General features: G+C 41.8%; 2 protein-coding genes across 2 annotated transcripts; one reads left to right on the top strand and one right to left on the bottom strand.

Moving 5' to 3' along the window:
• The first annotated feature begins 1449 nt into the window (after positions 1-1449).
• On the top strand, positions 1450-4973 carry gdf10a (growth differentiation factor 10a). Its single transcript, XM_015944275.3, has 3 exons — positions 1450-1821; positions 3143-4221; positions 4332-4973. Exons 1-3 carry the CDS (start codon positions 1638-1640, stop codon positions 4521-4523), a joined length of 1455 nt encoding a protein of 484 aa, XP_015799761.3. The 5' UTR covers positions 1450-1637; the 3' UTR covers positions 4524-4973.
• Positions 4974-14232: 9259 nt separating this feature from the next.
• znf488 (zinc finger protein 488) lies at positions 14233-17820 on the bottom strand. Its single transcript, XM_015944276.3, has 4 exons — positions 17428-17820; positions 16641-16857; positions 16292-16520; positions 14233-16163 (listed from the first exon to the last, which is right to left on the bottom strand). The coding sequence occupies exons 1-4, from the start codon at positions 17721-17723 to the stop codon at positions 15073-15075; spliced, it is 1833 nt and encodes a 610-aa protein (XP_015799762.3). The 5' UTR covers positions 17724-17820; the 3' UTR covers positions 14233-15072.
• Between the last annotated feature and the right edge of the window lie 2340 nt (positions 17821-20160).

The following is a 20160-nucleotide window of genomic DNA, read 5'->3' as shown; positions in this document are numbered from 1 at the left end:
TTCAAATATAATAACTTCCAGAGATCAACAGCATATCTTTCAAAATACAGCCACAAATCCTGATTTACAGTGTGGTCATTCTGATTTTTTTGTTTTTTTTTTTGGCACGCTTAATTTGTTTTCAAAGATGACTCTCAACCAAGTGACAAAAAAAGGAATTAAAAACACACACACACAACCACAACCATTACTCATGGTTTGTTTTTCATCACAGTATAAGTCAACATTATACGAGAAAAACCACAGAATTCATGTGTCTGTGCGTTACGAGGAAACCATAAAGCATGCTACTTCATCCAGCTATGCCACTGTCACAAAAACACACACTCACCGCAAACACACACTCTTTCAAAGACATCTTGAGAGTCGTTCAGATTTAAGACCTGTTGCTGGTGTGGGAAATGGTAGAAAGGAGTATTCTGCAGGGCCCTTGGGGGCCTGAAAAGTACTAAGTAGCTCTTTCTGTGTTCCTGTAGGCATGTGTCCGTGTACAGGTGTGTGTGTGTGTGTGTGTGTGTGTGTGTGTGTGTGTGTGTGTGTGTGTGTGTGTGTGTTCGTGTGTGTGTGTGTGTGTGTGTGTGTGTGTGTGTGTGTGTGTGTGTGTGTGTGTGTGTGTGTGTGTGTGTGTGTGTAGCAGCAGAGGGTGACCCTAGAGGCCCAGCCAGTTACAGCCTCTCTGCAGGAGACCAACCACTTTCACAAAACAATCATTGTTGGCACTGAACCTCAGACAACCATGAGAAACACTGTATGCACACAAACACACACAAACACACACACACACCATGGATAAAACAGTGGTGAGTTTGAAACCCGTGTCCCGTTTGTAGGGATTGAAGTCAGTGGGTGCCTCATGGAGTCTCACAGCCTTTCAGTCTCCTACTGGACAGACTGCAGCACTAACAATAGCCCTTGGGTGGTTGGCCATACTATTATTTTAGGTGTTTCTACGCTAACTACGTGTGACCGAGCGTGTGTCAGAAACAGTTACTGGAAATGATGTGGTGAACTGGAAAATGTGAGATAGAATTACATTTCCCTCAGAGAAAACACACACAATCTGTTGAGTTTTGTCTGGACAAAAAGACTCCAAGAGATCAGTCTCCTTGGTCCATCCAAAACAATGAGTAAAGCATCAGAGAGAGAGAGAGAGAGAGAGAGAGAGAGAGAGAGAGAGAGAGAGAGAGAGAGAGAGAGACAGAGAGAGAGAGAGAGAGAGAGAGAGAGAGAGAGAGAGAGAGAGAGAGAGAGAGAGAGAGAGAGAGAGAGAGAGGCGGGTCAGCTTCATGACCTCCACTTCAGTCCTGAGCTCTGCACAGACCCTGTTGGCTGACTGGATTGTGCGTCAGCGCCTCTCACCCCTCCACTAGAACCCCTCAAGCCTCTGGCGGTCACACAAGTGTGGAAGTAGCTGCCTAACTGTTGCCCGGACCAGCCCACTCAGCATCCAGGTCCCTCACGCACAGACAGAGAGGAGGGAGAGTGTGCAGGACCAGAGTGGTGGGGCATTCACGCAAAAGCCCCCTCAAGACAGGATTTCTTTTGGCGTTCTTTTTGGATCATTTGGACCTTTTTTCCACCCCCTTTTTGGAAATTTATCCTGAAATCATCTCATTAATTCACTGACATATTTCAATATGATTTGGCCACACCTGTTCCTGGCTGCTGCGTTGCTCACAGCGGACAGCAGTTCCCTCCGACTTCCAGCTGACCTGGAGGAGGACGTGGTCTCCCAGCACATGTACAGACTGTACGAGAAATACAACAGAGGAAACCACCTGAAAGAAGGAAACACGATCAGGAGTTTCAGAGCCAGCCAAGGTGTGTGAATGACCCACAACAAACTATGCACACACGCAGATGTCATCGTAAAGTCCAGAATAGTTTCAGACACCGAAGTAGAAGTGCAAACAGACATGTCCTCTAATTCTCTCTTCATGGATGTTGTCGAGCACTTGGTGGCGCGGCACCGCTCATCCTGGTGCTCCAAATAGGTTGGATTGTTCCAGAGCAGTCTGAGAATGTATTCAGATGGTTTTAGGGCGCTGGGGGGTTTGCTGGGGATCTGGAAGCTGCGGCGCCACATGCACGCAAAGACTGATCCATTACCTCAGACCGACGTGCAAGAATGCGTGTGACTCCCCAGGCGAGCCATGCGCAGTAAAATACATCTCAGTAACAAACTCTGGCACTGTGCAGGGTCATGGTCGTGGCTTCTGTGTTCTGCTTTGGCCCTAAAGGGGTATGCATGACTCCAGGTGCTGTAATTCCTCCCTGTCTGATGCTGTTTTTATTAACACAACTCACAGACGTGTGTAGTTCTCAGATATCGTAGCACGTGAGTGTTTTCACTGTGAAGGCTTGATGTAATCCAAGGATTGGTGCAAGAAAGTCCTGAAATAGTTGATTGTGTCTGTTGGAGCAGAAGGTTCAGGCTGGGTGAAGCTCAAAGGGAAACTAAGAGAGGGTGGGGTAAACATTTCCATGTGCAGGCTGAATTGGAGGTAACGCATATCTCCTGAGTCAGTCTATACTTCCGCTGAGCTCCTACACAATGAACAATAACTCTGCTGTTGAAGTTAATGTTGATCATGAATATGCAGCCCTCTGCTCCCCCTTCTTCCCTCTGAATCCACCACCCACAACACGCCAGACAGGAACCAGAGTCTGGTTCCTCTTAAGGGCACCTTCTGAGATCCTGCTGCAGCTCCAGCTGCAGCACAAGGAGAAGTATTGAAAAGTCCCATTTTTCAGGAGAGTTTAATCACAGATAAGTGCTTTTGGCCCAATATTCAACCCCCTTTTAAACATTTCCTTTATTTTAGAATTTTTATCTGAAATTACCGGTAAGAAGCGTGAAGCTGAAAGCTCCAGCAGCTGAGTTCAGTGAAGGTTCAGATCCTGGTCGCTACAGCGTGTGCTGGAAAACGTTTCTGTTTTCTAATGGCTGACACGCTTTGTGGCTCAAGCAAAACAACTACTGGATAATCCTGGCCTCATTTAGATTCCTTTAGGATGCAAAACTGCTCAACTATTTCCACATGAACCTTTGAAATTAAATAAAAACACACATTAATGGCTAAAAACCAGAGTTTATTGTTGTTGTGTTCACCTGTCTGAGTGACTGTTTGTCTCTCTGCAGGCCCTGCTGACCTCAGGACGACATACCAACTCAACCTAACAACCCTCCAGGACTCAGAGGTCATTCTTTCTGCCACATTCCACTTCCTGCTTGAAAAACACACTCATCCAAAAAAGTGGTTCTGCAAACGCGTCAAGAGCCCATCGTGCCGCTCTGCAGCTGTGCACCCTTCTCCGTCCGTCAGCTTGCTGCTTCGCTCTGTCTCCTCTGAGCCAGAGATCAGATCTGGGTCAGTGGGGTCACTTCTAGGTAACGTGACTTTCCACCCCCACAGGAGAGGGGTGTGGCAGATGAAAGACGTGACCCAGGTCATTAAGGAAGCACAACACAGAGGTCAGCTGCTAGTGTCAGTTGAAATAGAGCAACAGCCCCACAGAAAACCAGAGGAGGTTGTCTCTGGCGGTAGCATGCCCTACGTGCTAATGTACGCTAACGACCAAGCCTTAGCAGAACCCAACAGCGTGACAGCGAGCCTGCAGAGATACGACCCATTCAACGAGGGGCCAAACTCCTCCGCAAAGTTGAAAGGACGCGTGAGGAGGGACGCAAATGTGCTTTCTGACGCCATTCAGAACAACGAGCTTCCCGAGGTGGAGTTCAAGCCCAGTGAGTACAGGAAGGAGGACCTATGGGAGAGCGACTGGTACTTCTCACTCAAACCCAAACTCAAATCAGAGCAGAAGGAAAAGAGGAGGAAGAACCACGAGGATGGTGCATCCAAAGTAGTCCATCAGGAAGCAGAAGAAGCACCGCAGCTGATCAAAAATGAGGATTTAACTGCTACAAACTTTAAAGAGAGCCACACACTCGCCACGCAAAAGAATGAGCAGAAAAATGAGCGAAAGGAAGGAAAGAAGGACAAAGAGGGCGACGACACTCGGTCAGCGGTTCTGAGCTTCGATGAGCAAACGATGCGTAAGGCCAGGAGGAGGCAGTGGGGCCACAGCCAGGACAGGCGCTGCTCCAGGAGGAACCTCAGAGTGGATTTTGCAGATATCGGTTGGAGTGATTGGGTCATAGCTCCCAAAGCTTTTGATGCCTACTTCTGTTCTGGCACATGTGGATTCCCAATGCCACAGGTGGGAGCATTACTGTCATTTATGCGTGTTATTATCAACCAGATCCAGACGTTCATCCTGACTTTCAACAATGTATTAATCCCACGTCTCTTCCTCCTGAACCCTTCCAGGTGCTGCGGCCGTCTAACCACGCCACCATCCAGAGCATAGTACGGGCCGTCGGCATCATCCCGGGCATTCCTGAGCCCTGCTGCGTCCCAGAAAATATGAGCTCTCTGGCTGTCCTCTTCCAGGATGAATCCAGGAATCCGGTGCTCAAGGTTTACCCCAACATGTCCGTCCAGTCTTGCTCCTGCAGATAGGAAGGTGGCGAGGGACAAAATGGACCTGAAAACGAGACTAAAGAAGACGCAACATTTGTTCTGTGTTTTGTCAAATTCTGCTCAGAAATGTTCCTTAGGGAACGTGGGCTGAAGAGAACTCCCTTTTGTCTCTGATGTCCTTCAGTGGGCTTAAAAGAGACAAATTGTCTCTGCTGGGAGAACAGAAAGACAGCTTTAAGCTTGTCTAAGAAGCCCAGTTTGTGTTGCATCAGTAGAGGAAAAATAGCATTAATGGGATGTGTTGTTATTAATATTTTATTTTATTTTATTGACAGGAAGTTCAAAGCTCACAGTGAGTTCATAATTATGTTTTCTTTGAATGCAAAGACTGTAAATTAAAATAAACTTAAAATGTGTTATTGCAGCTCAGACAGCAGCCAAGGAGAACGTGCAAGAGACTTTTCTTTCCTGTTCAGTTAGTTCATCCTATATGCAATGTTCCTTTATTATCAAGACACGAAAGTGAAACTGAATTTTTTTATGCTTCTTTTATTTAAAAATAATTAAAAATGAAGTTTAAGAGCAACTGGAATTCAGAGTTCTTTTTTTTTTGTAGTGTAAGAATAAAAACTAACTATTTTTCTATTTTAACATGAAATGTGGTTAAAGATAATTATAACAGGGCTACGTATTACTGTATGTAGATGAGACTATATTTTGTACATGCGACTTGTTTAAATTATGAAAATTTTGCTTTCTTCAAGTTTAAATGAAAATAAAATGTAAAATCTTAAATTGTTGCTTTAAACTGTTTTTTCTTGGAAATTAGAGTTTGCTGTGGTTAAAATAAGTCAAAAGTAGTCAAAAAAGGAGCAACACTGCTTTAATGGATGGTAAAAGGAAGGACGGCGTAACATAAGAGGCATAAGCTGATGTTTTACAAGTAAATGTTTGTTTATCAGAGGTGGAAAGAGTACTAAATGTCCTACTTAAGTACGTGTACCAATACTTTGATAATTTTTTACTCAAGTACAAGTAAAAGTACTTGCCTAAATTTTTACTCAAGTAAAAGTAAAAAGTATTGTGAATAAAATGTACTCAAAGTAAAAGTTACATTTTTGTCAGCGTAAAGATGGCTACATCAGTGCAAAATCACAACGCCAGTTCACAATTCACTCGTGTGCACGCACACACACACACACACACACACACACACACACACACACACACACACAGTTTGATGGAGGGATTTTTATCAGTGAGAACAGGATGTGCACATTGATAGGATGAGGTTTTTCTAGGATTGTACGTTTCAATTGTGATTAAAATTATTCTTTATTTTGAAAAAAGAAAAAATGTTAATTTTTAGATGCCATCAGTATGTGAGGGATCTCAATGTTCTCATGACAAAACTCTAACATGAGACTGTACTCTAGCCTGTCACATAACAAGCTAAATAAAATTCAAACATTTCAGATGGACCGTATGACAGCTGCTAACGTTGGCCCTGCCCTGCTTTACCTCTACATTACAGTTCCTTTATCCATGTCCATCCTAGAGCTCCTCTCTGACCTTCATGCTTATTCAGAGCAGCTGATGTTTAAAGTTAGCAGAGTTCATCCTTGGTAGTGGGTTCACTCACTCATTTAACCCTTCACCACTGAAACCAGTTTGTTCATTCCAATCCTCCTAAATGATCCTCCAATTATCCAACTGGAATCCTTAAGGGTCCTGTAACGTCCATCCTGTCAGAATAGCGACAGGTTTGGGGAATGCATTTAACCCAAGACATGCAGAATCACACACTCACAGATCTTATGGTAAAAAAAAAAAGAATCTTTATTTTAAAACGGGAACTGAAGGTGCACTGGAAAAGCCCAGTGGAGATCGAGAACGGGAGCGCAGCGGCTGAGGAGAGGAAAGCAGATACAGGTGTGTCCAGGAAGGTAAGTCTAAACTTGGTGGGTGCAGAGAATAGACTTACTGGGTGTAGGGGAGTGTAGGAATGAGGGAGGGTAGGTTGGGTGCCGAGCTGAATCCAAGTGGGGCGTCCAGGAGAGGGAGTGAGAGGAGAGCAGGAGAGCAGGGAGAGCGGGTCGGCCGGGAGGAATGGAGAACGGTGAGGGCTGCGTCCGGAAATCCTATGGGGCACAGGTGAGTAATCCTGAGGAGTCGCAGAAATCCAAAGACGTAATCCAGAGAAGTCAGAGAAGTCCAGAAATATTCCAAAAACCTGGTAACGGGTAAGCACAGGGAAAAGATCCAAAGGTTCACAAAAAAATCCTAGAAACACTAGAGCACAAAATCCAAGAGTCACAAGAGGGCAGGAAACTGCCCAGCTGTAGTAATCATCCAGCATCGAGGAGTGTTCTCCATCCTCTTTTTGTAGCCAGACTGATTGCAAATCAGCTGCAGCTGGAGCCTCCCTCTCCTGAAACACACAACTCAAAGATGGGAAAATGAGAGGAGTCCTCACCCCGGCACATGACAAATAGGCCTTGGGAGCCCAGGTGTTACTAGAACTAATGGTGTCTCCTCACCAGCGTGAGCCTCCAAACGGTGAAGATTGGTCTCCAAACGTGAACTTTAAATTTATGCATTTATCTCCTCTTGTAACACTTTAACATGTTTTAAAGGCTTGTATCATGATATGTTACACCTCCCAGACCAAAGATAAGATAAAACATTATCGTAGACACTAGTGAGATGTCATTATTTATGAAATATAAGTTATTTTCCTGAGCCATTACTTCAGCCAGGATATAGGATGCATGGATTTGATGAAACCATGCTGTCTCATGCAGTCCTATGTGTGTAACACACACACACACACACACACACACACTGCAGCATGTTAGAATCATGTGAATGACTAATTTAACTACATTGAACTGTTTTTGTAATAATTTAATCTCTTATTCTGGAGTAAAATAAAGAAACAAGCTAAATCATCACATATCTGTGGCATCAAGGAGCATCTTCTGAGTTCAAACACAGGGATGGAACACAATGTTTACACCTGAACAGTATCAGGATGTTTTATCTCACAGAGGCCTGCAGGTCTTCTGTTTTATGAGCAAAGCGCTGAGAATCCGCTTGTTATGAGCGCTAAACGTTGCCGCTTCCGTGCGGAGCAGGAGGGAAACACATTTCAAACACGGAACCGAGTCCGGCCACCGAACAGAGAAGAATTCTGAATTCTGATGGCGCGAAGTTGCGGGTTCCAACCCACGAGAGGAGGGAGAGAGGAGGTAAACAGTGAGTGGATCACAGGGACTGAACTGATGTTTTTGAGCAAAAGGTGTAGACCCATGCTCCCACGGTTTTGATGCAGCGCTCATGCAGGTGTCTCTCTCTGTTCCGAAGCTGCTACACGCAATATTTTTAATTTTATATATTTAATTTATTTTTACTCAGTAACTGATATGATTTAAAATGTAGAGAATTACAATCCTTTTTTTAAAAACATAATCAAGCAAAAATTAAAGTACAGCTTTTAAAAATGACTTAAAAAGTATAAATATACAAAAAAGCTACTAAATTACAGTAACATGGGTAAATGCGATTTGTTACTTTCCACCTCTGATATTCTGACACGGTGGATGTTTAGGATTATTTAGGAGGATTGGAATGAACAAACTGATTTCAGTGGTGAAGGGTTAAATGAGTGAGTGAACCTACTTCCAAAGATGAACTCTGCCAACTTTAAACATCAGCTGCTCAAAATATGCATGAAAATCAGAGAGGAGCTCTAGGATGGACATGAATAAAGGAACTGTAATGTAGCGGTAGCCTAAAGTAGGGCAGGGCCAACGTTAGCAGCTGTCATACGGTCCATTTGAAATGTTTGACTTTCATTTGGCTTGTTATGTTATGTGTGACAGGTTAGAGCACAGTCTCATGTTAGAGTTCTGTTTGAAAACATTGAGCCACCTCACATGCTGATGGCATCTAAAAAAATTGTTTTTTCTCAAAATAAAGAATAATTCAAAACTGAAACCTACAATTGTAGAAAAACCTCGTCCAATCAATGTGCACGTCCTGTTCTCACTGATTGGATAGAGATCGCTCCATCAAACTGTGTGTGTGTGTGTGCGTGCATGCGTGCGTGCGTGCGTGCGTGCGTGCGTGCGTGCGTGTGTGTGTGTGTGTGTGTGTGTGTGTGTGTGTGTGTGTGTGTGTGTGTGTGTGTGTGTGTGTGTGTGTGTGTGTGCGCACACACTCGAGCGAATTGTGAACTGGCGTTGTGATTTTGCACTACTTAGTTGTAGCCATCCTCATGCTGACAAAAATGTAACTAACTTTTACTTTGAGTACATTTTATTTGCGATACTTTTTACTTTTACTTAAGTAAAAATTAGGCAAGTACTTTTACTTATACTTGAGTAAAAAATTATCAAAGTATTGGTGCTCGTACTTAAGTAGGACATTTTAGTACTCTTTCCATCCCTGGTGAAATGTTTGTAAATACTCGAGTTAATTGTTTATCAGCAGTCTTAAGGAACTCAATGTATACGTTTATTGGTCGACTGGATAGCTCTGGCAATGTGATTATTATGAACTTGTCTAATGTAAGGCTCAGTGATGTCCGGTGTTGGTCCCGAATAAGGCAGCACTGGTGCTCTTGTATTTTGTGGTAGTGTATTCTTTTTTATTGTGTATCTTATGACAACCAACTTTTATTATTTGTAGGTGCTATTGCTGTTTTAATTGTGTGTTTGTTTTTATTGAATTTCGTGCCTGTATTAAAGTTTCTATCTATGTAAAACATGCAGGAAACCAGGACCGGACCAGCACTCTGAGGCCCTGTCCACACGTAGCCGGGGATCTGCCAAAACGTAGATATTTTTCTACGTTTTGGCCTGTCATCCACATGAAAATGGAGTTTTTTCACACAAAAACTGATCTTTTTAAAAACTCCGGCCAAAGTGAAGATCTGCGTTTTCTCCGTTTTGGGTGTCTGCGTGTGGACAGACAAAACCGGAGTTTTAAGGTCCGCAACGTCACTTTGCGCGACAAAAAAATGCTGACATCACGTGTGCGACCTGTGTTTACACTAGCCGACAGCATGGATGCCCTCAGAGCTGCGCTCGCTTTATCAATTGTCCAAGCGCTTTTTGCTTGTTTGTTTTTGCAAGCGGAATTACTGCTCCTTGCGGAAGACCAAAGACGAAGGACGAGGTTAAGAACGGGGGGAGTACTGCCGCCTACAGGTCTGGCATGTCTTTAACAACGTATTTATCCGGGTACGTGTGGACAGAGTTTTTTTTTAAATGAGGTGATGTGGATGCAAGTTTTTGGAGGGGCGGATATTCGTTTTTAAAAAAAACCGGCTACGTGTGGACTAGACCTGAATTTGCAAGTATGATATTCTGGCCACAGAGGATGGTGGGGGTCTGTCTAACATTTCATTAACCCTATAAAGGTCCATTTAAGCAAATACTGGCTCAAGAAAATGATTTTAAAATATGAAATAGTTACGTAATGTGCCTTTGAAGGAGATATTTTATGCTAAACTTACTTTTTGCCTTCTTTTGTGCTGCCATGTGGGTCTCTACTGCCTCTATAAACACTCCAAATGTTACCTGTTCATCTTTCTTTGATTTTAATTATTATATGTATAAAACAAGCCATTTCAAAAAGTCCCTGTTTGTGACATCACCAAAAGAACCACCTCTTATGTGTAAGAGAGAGCTGCTGCTGGAGGAGCAATGGCTCTACTCCCAACCCTTCATAGGAGCTTCTTAGCTTATAGCAGCCTGAGTGAGGAATGGGAGGGCATAGCCTGCTACGGTTTGTTTTCTTAAGGTGACAGAGCCCTAAAACAGCTCATTCTGGAAGGTACTGAAAATGTCAAGACTAAAACTGCTGAAGTCATTTTGTGTGAGAAGGATTTAGAGTAGAGCTACATAGACTGGTTTTATGTCAACCATAGAACTATTATTTGGAAACAAATGGTCCAACAGAACTCTTCCTTCTTTATAAACTCCTAAAAACACTTTATTATAGGTTATTGTGAAAAATCATAAAATAATCTATTCTTGGTGTTCCTCTTTTTAACGAGTTACCTTTGTGTTTGCCCGTTCTGTGATAAATATTTTTTTTGTATATTACTTTACTAAAAATGACACTTTTTGTAACAAACATGTGTTTTATGTGAATGATTGCTAGCAGTGTTTACTAATATTAGATTAATTAACTTAATGATTTATATTGATTAATGTTTCAGGATAAATTTTTGGTGATTTCCACATTTGTTCCCCAAATCTAAGTCTGTCAACAAAAATCTTTGTGTTACTTATTTTAATAAAATATGTAAAACTGTGACAATGATGAATTTTTATTACTTTTTTCTGTCGCATTGCTTCACATGCAAAAAAAGGTTTTCGGGACCAAATTTTCAGAGTTGGATGTCAAAGGATGTGATTGGAGGCACGAGGGAAAAGATTTAAAAATTCTAAGCTGCAAATGTTCAAAAAGCCTGATTTTTTTTTTTGGTCATTATTTTAAAAAAAAAAGCCATTTAAACTACAATGATGAGTGTAATTTGGTTTGTTATTAATCAGATTTCCATTAACGTCATAGCTCAGCTGGAATGAAAACATCGACATTTATACATTTGTTTCTGATTCTGATCTCTTTAAAGTCTGAACCTTCAATCTGCCACTAGAAAGTGAACTATGTGTCGACCACAATCACACTCAAAGGAAAGTGCTTTCAGTGATCTGTTCCAGCCCAGAAAACCACCGTAGTCTTGGCTCAGGCTGATGGCCCAACATGTCTGAAAGCAAAAAACGAAACGAGGCAAGTGGGAAAACCAAGAACAATATTTGTTTTTCCATAAGATGAAGGTTCAATTAGAGGAGAGCAAGTGAACGGTTATTAGACAACAGAGGATTTTCTGTTTCTGGATGAGATTGCCTCATGATTACGGAGCTGAGAGCAGTAATACTTCAGTCCTGCAGGATGTAGCTTTATTAGAATGACACTGTGGCTCCGAATCACTCATTCTCTGATGAGAGCTTGTGGTTGCTGGAAAAAAAATCTTTCTTTTATTCAATTCAGCCAAGAAAAAATAAAGTTCTATATGAATAAGAATGTTTGTGGGGGGGGTTTCTTACTGTGATTAGATGGGATCTAGCTCATATTTTCAAAGAAATCAAGACTCGAGTTACCAAACCACTGGTTGATTCGACATGTTGACAGGGATGAACCTAATAGATGAGCATCATCTGTGTGTGTGTGTGTGTGTGTGTGTGCGTGCGTGCGTGCGTGCGTGCGTGCGTGCGTGCGTGCGTGCGTGCGTGCGTGCGTGCGTGTGTGTGTGTGTGTGTGTGTGTGTGTGTGTGTGTGTGTGTATGTGTGTGTGTGTGTGTGTGCGTGTGCATAAAAGCCAATGCTTTGACTTAACAGAATCTCGACTATTCCCGAAACACATCCCATTATACATATCAGCTGTTCATCAGCATCAGTATTGGCAATAGAAATAATCAATATTGGTCAACTTCTAGTCTCTAGTAGGAATGAAAATCTTGTATGTCATTCTCGGGGGGGGGGGGGGGGGGGGGGGGGGGGTTATACTAGTACAGCATTTCCAGGAACCAGAATTACCCTCATTACAGCTGAACTGCAGACTGCAGGTTTTGGAGTCTTATTTCCTGATATTTTGACATTTTGTCTCAGATTGGAATACAGCAACGTAATTCTACTACACTGACTAACAATGTTTTATCTCCACAAATAACACAAGCCTGAAGTAGGAAACTCGGATTGGGACAATATCACATGTAACTTGTACGTTTTGTAGCTTGTAACATGTTTTGTAACTGTGACTTTCATTTGTAACATGTAATTCACATTTTGTAACACATAACTTTAGTTTTATAACACGTATCTTTTGTTTTGAAACATGTAACTTTCATTTTGTAGCATGTAATTCACGTTTTGTAACATGTAACTTTAGTTTTCTAACATGTAACTTTAGTTTTCTAACATGTAACTTTAGTTTTCTTACAAAACTAAAGTTACATGTTACAAAACGTGAATTACATGCTGCAAAATGTAAGTTACATGTTACAAAACTTTTGTAACATGTAACTTACATTTTGCAGCATGTAATTCACGTTTTGTAACAGGTAACTTTAGTTTTATAACACGTAACTTTTGTTTTGTAACATGTAACTTACATTTTGTAGCATGTAATTCATATTTTATAACACGTAACTTTTGTTTAGTAACATGTAACTTTCGTTTTGTAACATGTAACTTTGGTACATAACATGAAACTTTCATTTTGGAACTTGCAGAAAAATCTCAATGTTTCAAATCACAACTTTCAAAACACAGATCTCAGTCTACAGTTACAAAACCCAAGTCAACAAGTACAAAACTTTTTGTTGTAATTCTAGCATGCTTCCAAAAGAACCAATGAAAGGCTTTGTCTTATAAGCCTATCGTGTGTCTCAGATTTCTGTTCAATTATAGTGGGTGTGGAGGTGGGCAGAGGTCAGTGGGTGTTGGCTACTAGTCTGCTCACAACAACCTAACTTAGTCAAGTTCTCACAAAGCTGATGTTGGTTCCAATTTCTCGTTCCTGCTTTGCAAAGGGCAATTCCACTCAATCTTTCCCCTCCCAAAGCCTCTTTAGTTTAAAACTATTATAAAACAACAACACCTAGACTCTTCAAACCTGGACTAGATTATCCGTGATCAACAGCATATTGCATAGAACATACTTGTGATTTCTGAAACGTTGTGAGACTTTAAAAAAAATGCTAGTTTCTACATTTTTTAAGCATCTAGACCAACTGGTTCTGTGCAAAAACTACAACATCTACATGCTGCAAACCTGGACAAGATTTTTCTAGACTAAGACTCGGGTTCCATAAAAAGTTTGTGATTGGTTTGTGTCATTGGTTTTTTGGGAGGGGAGCTAGAATTGTGAAAAAATGTTTCGTACTTGTAGATGAAAGTTTTGTAACTGTGGAGTGAGGTGTGTGTCTTGAGAGATGTAATTTGAAATGTGTACGTTGATTTTTTTTCTGGAAGTTACAAAATGAAAGTTGTATGTTATGTACCAAAAATTACGTGTTACAAAACAAGAATTACGTGTTACAAAACAAGAATAACATGGTACAAAACAAATGTTACAGTTAAAAACATGTTACAAGTTACAACACTTGCTACAAGTTACATGTCAGATTGTCATAATCCTAGTTCCACACTGGATGAGCTTCTGACATGTGGTGAAGTTGCTAATGCTAATATAAGCTTCTGCTAGCTGAAATGTCCTCTGCTGAAAAATGGGTATTCAGTGATCCACATATTTAATGTCATCATTTTTGTGAACCTAAGTGTTTTCCGAACAAACATGTCCTAAATAAAATGTGGTGTTGTTGTTTTTTTTTAAATAGTACACCATTAAAGAGGACATGGTTCAAAACTCACCTTTTGCATCCTTTTCTGCTGCCATGTGGGTCTCTATATTCTCTACATTCCAAATGTTTAAAAAACTGTCCATCTGATTTCTATGATTGGTTTTAGGAAAGACGTGCCTCAAGACAACTCATTCTGGAAGGTCCTGAAATTGTCAAGAAGAAAACTGCTGAAATTGTTTTATATGAGAGGGATTATAGTGCAAAGAACTTCATGGGTTTTGTATCGACCCCAACTATTAAGACTTAAGTTAGTAATAATAAGTCCCAAAACAATACACTCACAGACACTTTTCATTACAAATTTCCCAAAATTACATTATTTCTAATCCTTTATTATGATAATTCCTTGATTTGTTTTAATGTCTTATAAAAATGTCAACAACCAGCATAAAAATGAGTAGTTAAGATGTTTCATTAAATGTCAGGACACGTTTTTAGAATGCTAAAATTTTCAAATTAAGACGCAGTAAAATAAAAACACACATCTGTTCTCCATTTACAACCTCAAATCTAACATTTAAAATGAGTGTAGTGGTCTAAACCCTTATTCATTCACAGGGTCCCTTTTATTTATTTTCCTTTGTGTATCTTGTACACTCAAACAACTTAATTGAACCTAATGAATATAAAATTATACTTTTTCCAAATACCCCTGTAAAAATAATAAAAGACTGAAAAAAAGTAATGTTGGAGTCACACATTGACACAAAACATGAACTTGCGTGCATATTTAGGCCATTGAGGATAGCAAAGTTAGTATCTGCATGAAGACACCAAAGATACTGCAGGGGGAAAAGACAAGAAACGTTTTACTTTCATAACTTTCGATTTCCAAATATGAAACCAATACCCATCTCCTGCACTAATTACAGAAAATAAAAGAAGATAAACATTTTTAACAATCATGATCTGGAGATCTAAACGTTTTTTATCCTCCTGATTTCCATAAGGCACCAAATAATCATCAGCTCAACGTGAAAAACTCCAGGACAGAACTCTGCCGCCTTCTAGTGGACAAGCCGACTGTTTGTATGTTTAACAGCTAACTACATTCATCAAAATACACCAAAGTCTCTAGAAATAAATATCACATCGTCATTTGGTAAATAAGTAGGTAAATAAGTAACATCTGCTGCTCCTTTGCTGTGGCTTCAGTTATGAGAGGTCATGTGTCTCGACAGGTGGTGCCGCTCCCTGAAGTATTCGTGGCAGATTGGGCAGGTGAGTTTCTCCTCCCTCTTCCGCCTCACCTGAGACTCGGCGGCGAATTCCTTCTTGTGGTGCGAGCGCATATGGAAAACCAGGTCAGAGGTCATGCGGAAGGACAAGTTGCATTTGGCGCACCAATTCTGCACCGAAACGCCGAATGAAGTCAAAGTTGGCGGGAGAAGCGTAAGGGAAGACGTGGTTTGCAGCTGTGCGCCAAAGTTTCTGGACCAGTGCTCCGTTGCGTAATGGAAAGCGTTACTTAATGGAACCGAGGAGCCTAACGCATGCAGGTCGCTGCTGAGGATGGTTGACGTCATCAGATGGTTGTATCCCAGTACAGTCCTGCTGGGAAAACCGTCTGCCATCTCATCCAGACGGCTAGAGGGGGCTGTTGGAGCGCTGCCGAGACGAGCCTGCGGCTCCACTTGGGAAGCCCTGTTATTTGGTTTACAAAAAGCGCTTTTCTGCTCGCTCTGGCTACTTGGCAGAACCACAGAAAAAGCGCTGCTGCTGCTACCGCTGAAATGTCCAACAGATTCCTGCCCCTTCTCCAACCGTGCGTTCACCTCTCCGTCGTGCGTAAAAGTCTGGTTAACTTCCACCACTTCTGCTAAATCAGCGCTTCTTCGTACCACATGAACCACGCTGGTCCTGTCAGATTTCAGTTTCCCAGAGAAGGAGGTGAGGGAGGGGTTTCCTGCTGCCTGCTCATGCCCTCTAACCACGTGCGTCACATTTTCATCATTTGAAATGTTCGTTTTTTCCAACAAAACTGTTTTGCGCAATTTGGGAAGGTGACTTTCCTCGCATTTCCTCTTTCTTGGAGAACCATCTGCGTCCTTCTTCTGCTCCAAGTCTCTGGCGATGTTGTGGAAATCCGTCACCCGGCGTTGCTTTTTAACCTCCGCGTGTTTGTGCTCGTAACTGTCGTTGCTCCAGGTGTCGCATTTCGCTTCAGTGCACAGAAACCTGCAGTGAGCCACGAAGGGATGCTTGTTTTTGAAGACCTGATTGCATCTTCCACATTTGAATTCTGCACGAGAAAAAAGCATATATTACAGAAATGTGGCAAACAAATCCCAACAAACGTTTCAGATCGCTGGTGGATATGATGCAGTTTCACGTTTTTCTTCCACTCGGAGCGAAAAGGCGCAGATTCACCTCCGTTCGAGCCTTTGATCGTGTCCGTGAAGCCCAGCAGGTGAGACAGCTCCTGGTCGTACCACACCAGAAGCTCTTCCTCTGACTGGATGTCTCGGATGGTCCGCACATACAGCTGACCCGCTTTCAGGAAGGCTTCTGTGTTCTGCTCATCACCATTGCGCGCAGCCTGGACGAGCCGCAGCCAGGACAGCACCAGAGCCGAATTGCGCAGCGCCTCAGGATCGACCTACAAGTGCAAGAAACGGGTTTACTCAATTTCTCCAAAGATCGGATTCAAATACATTCGTGTGTTCTCCATCAGCTTCACGTCAACGATGACCTTTGACCGCAGATGTGCGTGACTCACCCTGAACAAACAGGATTTTACTGTCTTGTCGCAGCATTTCTGGGCTATGAAGGCGATGGTGTCGTAGAAGGTGTTCTGGAGCAAGCACGGACCAAAGCAAGTGCCCGCAGGGATGCTGCGCGTCACGACCACGCTGGTGCTGAGATCTGGATGCTGAAGGAATTTGCTGTCGCCTGTCCAAATGGACCGAGGCAGCAAACTGTGATCCATCGTTAGACTGAACAAAACAAGATCAGATATATAAAAAATATATATTTTGTAATAGAGAGATCAATTTAAACATCTGAATAATTTTAAACCTTCAGGGAGGAAAAATCGTTCCAAAGCTTACATTTTAATCCAAACGCACAAATGTGTGAGATACATCAATCCTATACGTCATGATGCGTTTGTGAAACATTGTGTTGATGTCATTTCTTCTTTTTAATATAAAAGTAAAGATTCAACAAGGAGTCATGCGCAGCCGGTGTTGAAGCAAAACAATTTCTAACGTTCTTTGTCTCAGTTTTTCACTCGGTTACTCCTTTTGTCTCCGCATCTGGCGCGGAGTCCAACTGACTCCCCTGAGCGCAGAAGTTGTTCAGTAAATTAGAATAGCCTAATTCTGAAAAACACGAATAAATTACATTTATGCTCATTTTGCGTAAAGTAATAATGTAATTTAAACTAATGCGAGCGTCGTGTAACGTTCTGGTGCCGGTGGAGGTGTGGGGTTTTATTTAAGCTTCCATTTGCTTTCTAAATGATCTAATAAGGAGAGATGGTTTCATGATGATGATGGACTCACCTGTGGGACATGGAGGACTCGTTTGTTCCAAGTGACCAAAGTGACAGAAAGTCGCAGGTGCTCTGGACCACAGAGATGAAGCTCTGCGCTCCGTTCGAATCCTCCTGCGCACTGAGGTCTCTCTCTCTCTCTCTCCTCTCCACCTGCACGTATCCTCTCCACAGAGGAAACTGAAGCCTGACGCTTGCATGGCGCATGGATTTAAACGCGCGCGCGCCCACGCTCAGGCGCGCTCTCGCACTCCTTTTATGTAGTTTATTGCCAGACTTAAAGTTCATTTTAAAAGAAAATAGCATACAGATAAAAGAAAAACACAAGAAAAGAAAATATACCAATTAACATTAATACCAATAAGATCCTATATAAAATCACAGGATATAACTGCAGCGGGAGTAAGGGACAACAAAACTAGTTGAGATAAATCTACCCAAACATTTTAGCCAGTGCTTTCTCAGCCTAGACATATCACAAGAGCAGCTCACAGTGAGATTTGAGAGTGCCATGGACGTAATTTGGGGGGGGGGGGGGGGGGGGGGGGGACATGTCTCCCCCACTTTTTCCAATGTCAAGTTTTGACCCCTGCACTTTTACTATCCAAAAACAATATTAAGCTATATTAAATTGACACTGGTTGAGCTCTAGGACCAAGCGGAAAACAACCGTTTGTGTTTCCCATTAGAACATACTGTAAAGATCCCCCCCCCCCCCCCACACACACACACACACACACTCACACACACACTTCTAAAGTGAAAATTACGTCCATGGAGAGTGCAACAATATTGGAGGATTCTTCCAGCTGTCTCATAAACTTGAACATTACATTTCTTAAAAGTGCCTTAAATGTGCACACTCTCACAGAAACAGACATTTGACTACATCCTCCCCTATAGGAATTTAGAGGATTCTCATTGCATCATTGTATGCCACTTGTAACCTGTGCAAGCTAGAATTTTATAGAATGACCACAGATGTGCAGTATGCTTTAAATAATGCCACTTTAACAGGTGTGGAACAACAGCTGAATTTCTGTGCAATTTCCGTAGTGTTTGCTCGCACCTATAGCTTGCAGCACTGCCTGTAAATGTCATCATCGTCGCTCATATTGGCTGTGATAAAGTGTCCAAGATATTTTATCTTTTCACAGATGGCAAGACTGTTGCTGGACAACTTAAACACAGGAAAATTAAGCCTTTTATCCTGGGTGGTTCTGTAGATTAGAACAACACTTTTGCTCGAGTTATATTTTAAATCATATTCCATTCCATACCCAGTAACATCTAGGAGCTGCTGCAGTCCCGCGCTACTTGGGCTATGAACTACGAGGTCATCCGCATACATAAGGTGATTAATCAAAACATCACCTGTCAAAGAGCCTGTGTTACAAGCTCTCAGGCGCCCAGATAACTCATCAACGTATATGTTGAACAAAACAGGAGATAAATTTCCACCCTGCCCCACACACTAAAGGGATCAGAAATACTACCTCCCCATTTAACATGCATCTTCTGGTGGGCATACCGCTAGGCAAGCACTCTCACAACACCTCCAGGCACACCCCTTTGCTTTAATTTAGTAAAAAGCTTTTTATGATTCACTCGATCAAACGCTTTGGAGACGTCAGTAAAACTCATGAGAATAGTAGAATTGTTTGATCTACATAGATTCCCTGTCCTTACCATGCTTAGACTTAAAACCAAACTGATTATCAGAGGAAAATAAATACCCACTTACTCTATCCAAGATGATTCTTTCCATAATCTTAGATAAAGTACTAGTCAATGTAATGGGTCTGTAGTTGTCGGCAACCAACTTTTCCCACCTTTTCCTTAGTAACTGGAACAAGCAATGTGGTCATCATTGTATTATGCCGTGAGACATAAAACCAGTAAAACAGATAGCTAGTAAGGGAGCAAGCCTGGGACTAGCATGTTTCAGATGTTCTGCTGTGACTGAATCTATGCCACATGCTTTACTGTTAGGTCATTTCTGCACAGCCTGATGTGACAAAATATTTATGGACTCATCTCTAATGATAGAGTCCGCCAATTATAGAGGGAACTATAGTGCTGTCTCCATAGCTCTGCAATCATTACCTCTGCCGAAAGTCCTCCAACTGTAGAAGGAAGGAGAGGTTAACAATTATTGAGAGACCACCTCTTTCCAAAAGCCAGAGAAATTGTTTCTCCTTAGTTTATTTGCCAAAGAGTCAGCTCTCTTAGCTTGCTCATTCCTAGACATGAAACGAACAGCATGCTTATAGCTAGCTTTAGCTCGCTTTTTAATTTCTAGCTCAGGGCCCTGCGTGTAGGTCGTCCGTCCAGGACCCATAGTTTATAACTTTCACTAGCCTCCACATGACACGAGGCTACATGCTTATTCCATCCAGTTCAGTAAATTCTCTTTTGTTATTATTTCAACACATTCCTCTGTGAGAGGGAAGAGGATGTGGGTCCAAAAATGGAGAGAATCACGATAACCTGAGATAATTATGCATTTTTTCCTCCATCTCTTACATTTAATATGAAGAATTTGCTTCCTGTGTACTGGAGCTGCATGCAAAAAGATCTTTGTATAGAAGGGTTGGCGTAATAGGCAAATGCTTCAGCCAATACCTTTTGATTAGCCTTGTCTTTGTGGTTATTTTTTTGTTTTTTGTTTTTATTTCTTTAATATTTTGTTTTTCACTGAGATATTTGAATGCTAATCAGTAAAGGAAGTAGTAAAAAGAAT

This window comes from Nothobranchius furzeri, chromosome 12 (genome assembly GCF_043380555.1).
Source record: "Nothobranchius furzeri strain GRZ-AD chromosome 12, NfurGRZ-RIMD1, whole genome shotgun sequence".
NCBI lineage: Eukaryota > Metazoa > Chordata > Actinopteri > Cyprinodontiformes > Nothobranchiidae > Nothobranchius > Nothobranchius furzeri.
The sequence above is the reverse complement of the archived record's forward strand: the minus strand, read 5'-3'. Positions and strand labels throughout refer to the sequence as shown.

Coding starts and splice junctions, on each gene's coding strand:
- znf488 (XM_015944276.3), bottom strand. CDS start 17,723: ATGCTATTTTCTTTTAAAATGAACTTTAAGTCTGGCAATAAACTACAT. Junction 16,858..17,427: donor GAGTCCTCCATGTCCCACAG/GTGAGTCCATCA, acceptor TGTTTTGTTCAG/TCTAACGATGGATCACAGTT. Junction 16,164..16,291: donor GATCAAAGGCTCGAACGGAG/GTGAATCTGCGC, acceptor TTTCTCGTGCAG/AATTCAAATGTGGAAGATGC.
- gdf10a (XM_015944275.3), top strand. CDS start 1,638: ATGATTTGGCCACACCTGTTCCTGGCTGCTGCGTTGCTCACAGCGGAC. Junction 1,822..3,142: donor GAGTTTCAGAGCCAGCCAAG/GTGTGTGAATGA, acceptor GTCTCTCTGCAG/GCCCTGCTGACCTCAGGACG. Junction 4,222..4,331: donor GTGGATTCCCAATGCCACAG/GTGGGAGCATTA, acceptor GAACCCTTCCAG/GTGCTGCGGCCGTCTAACCA.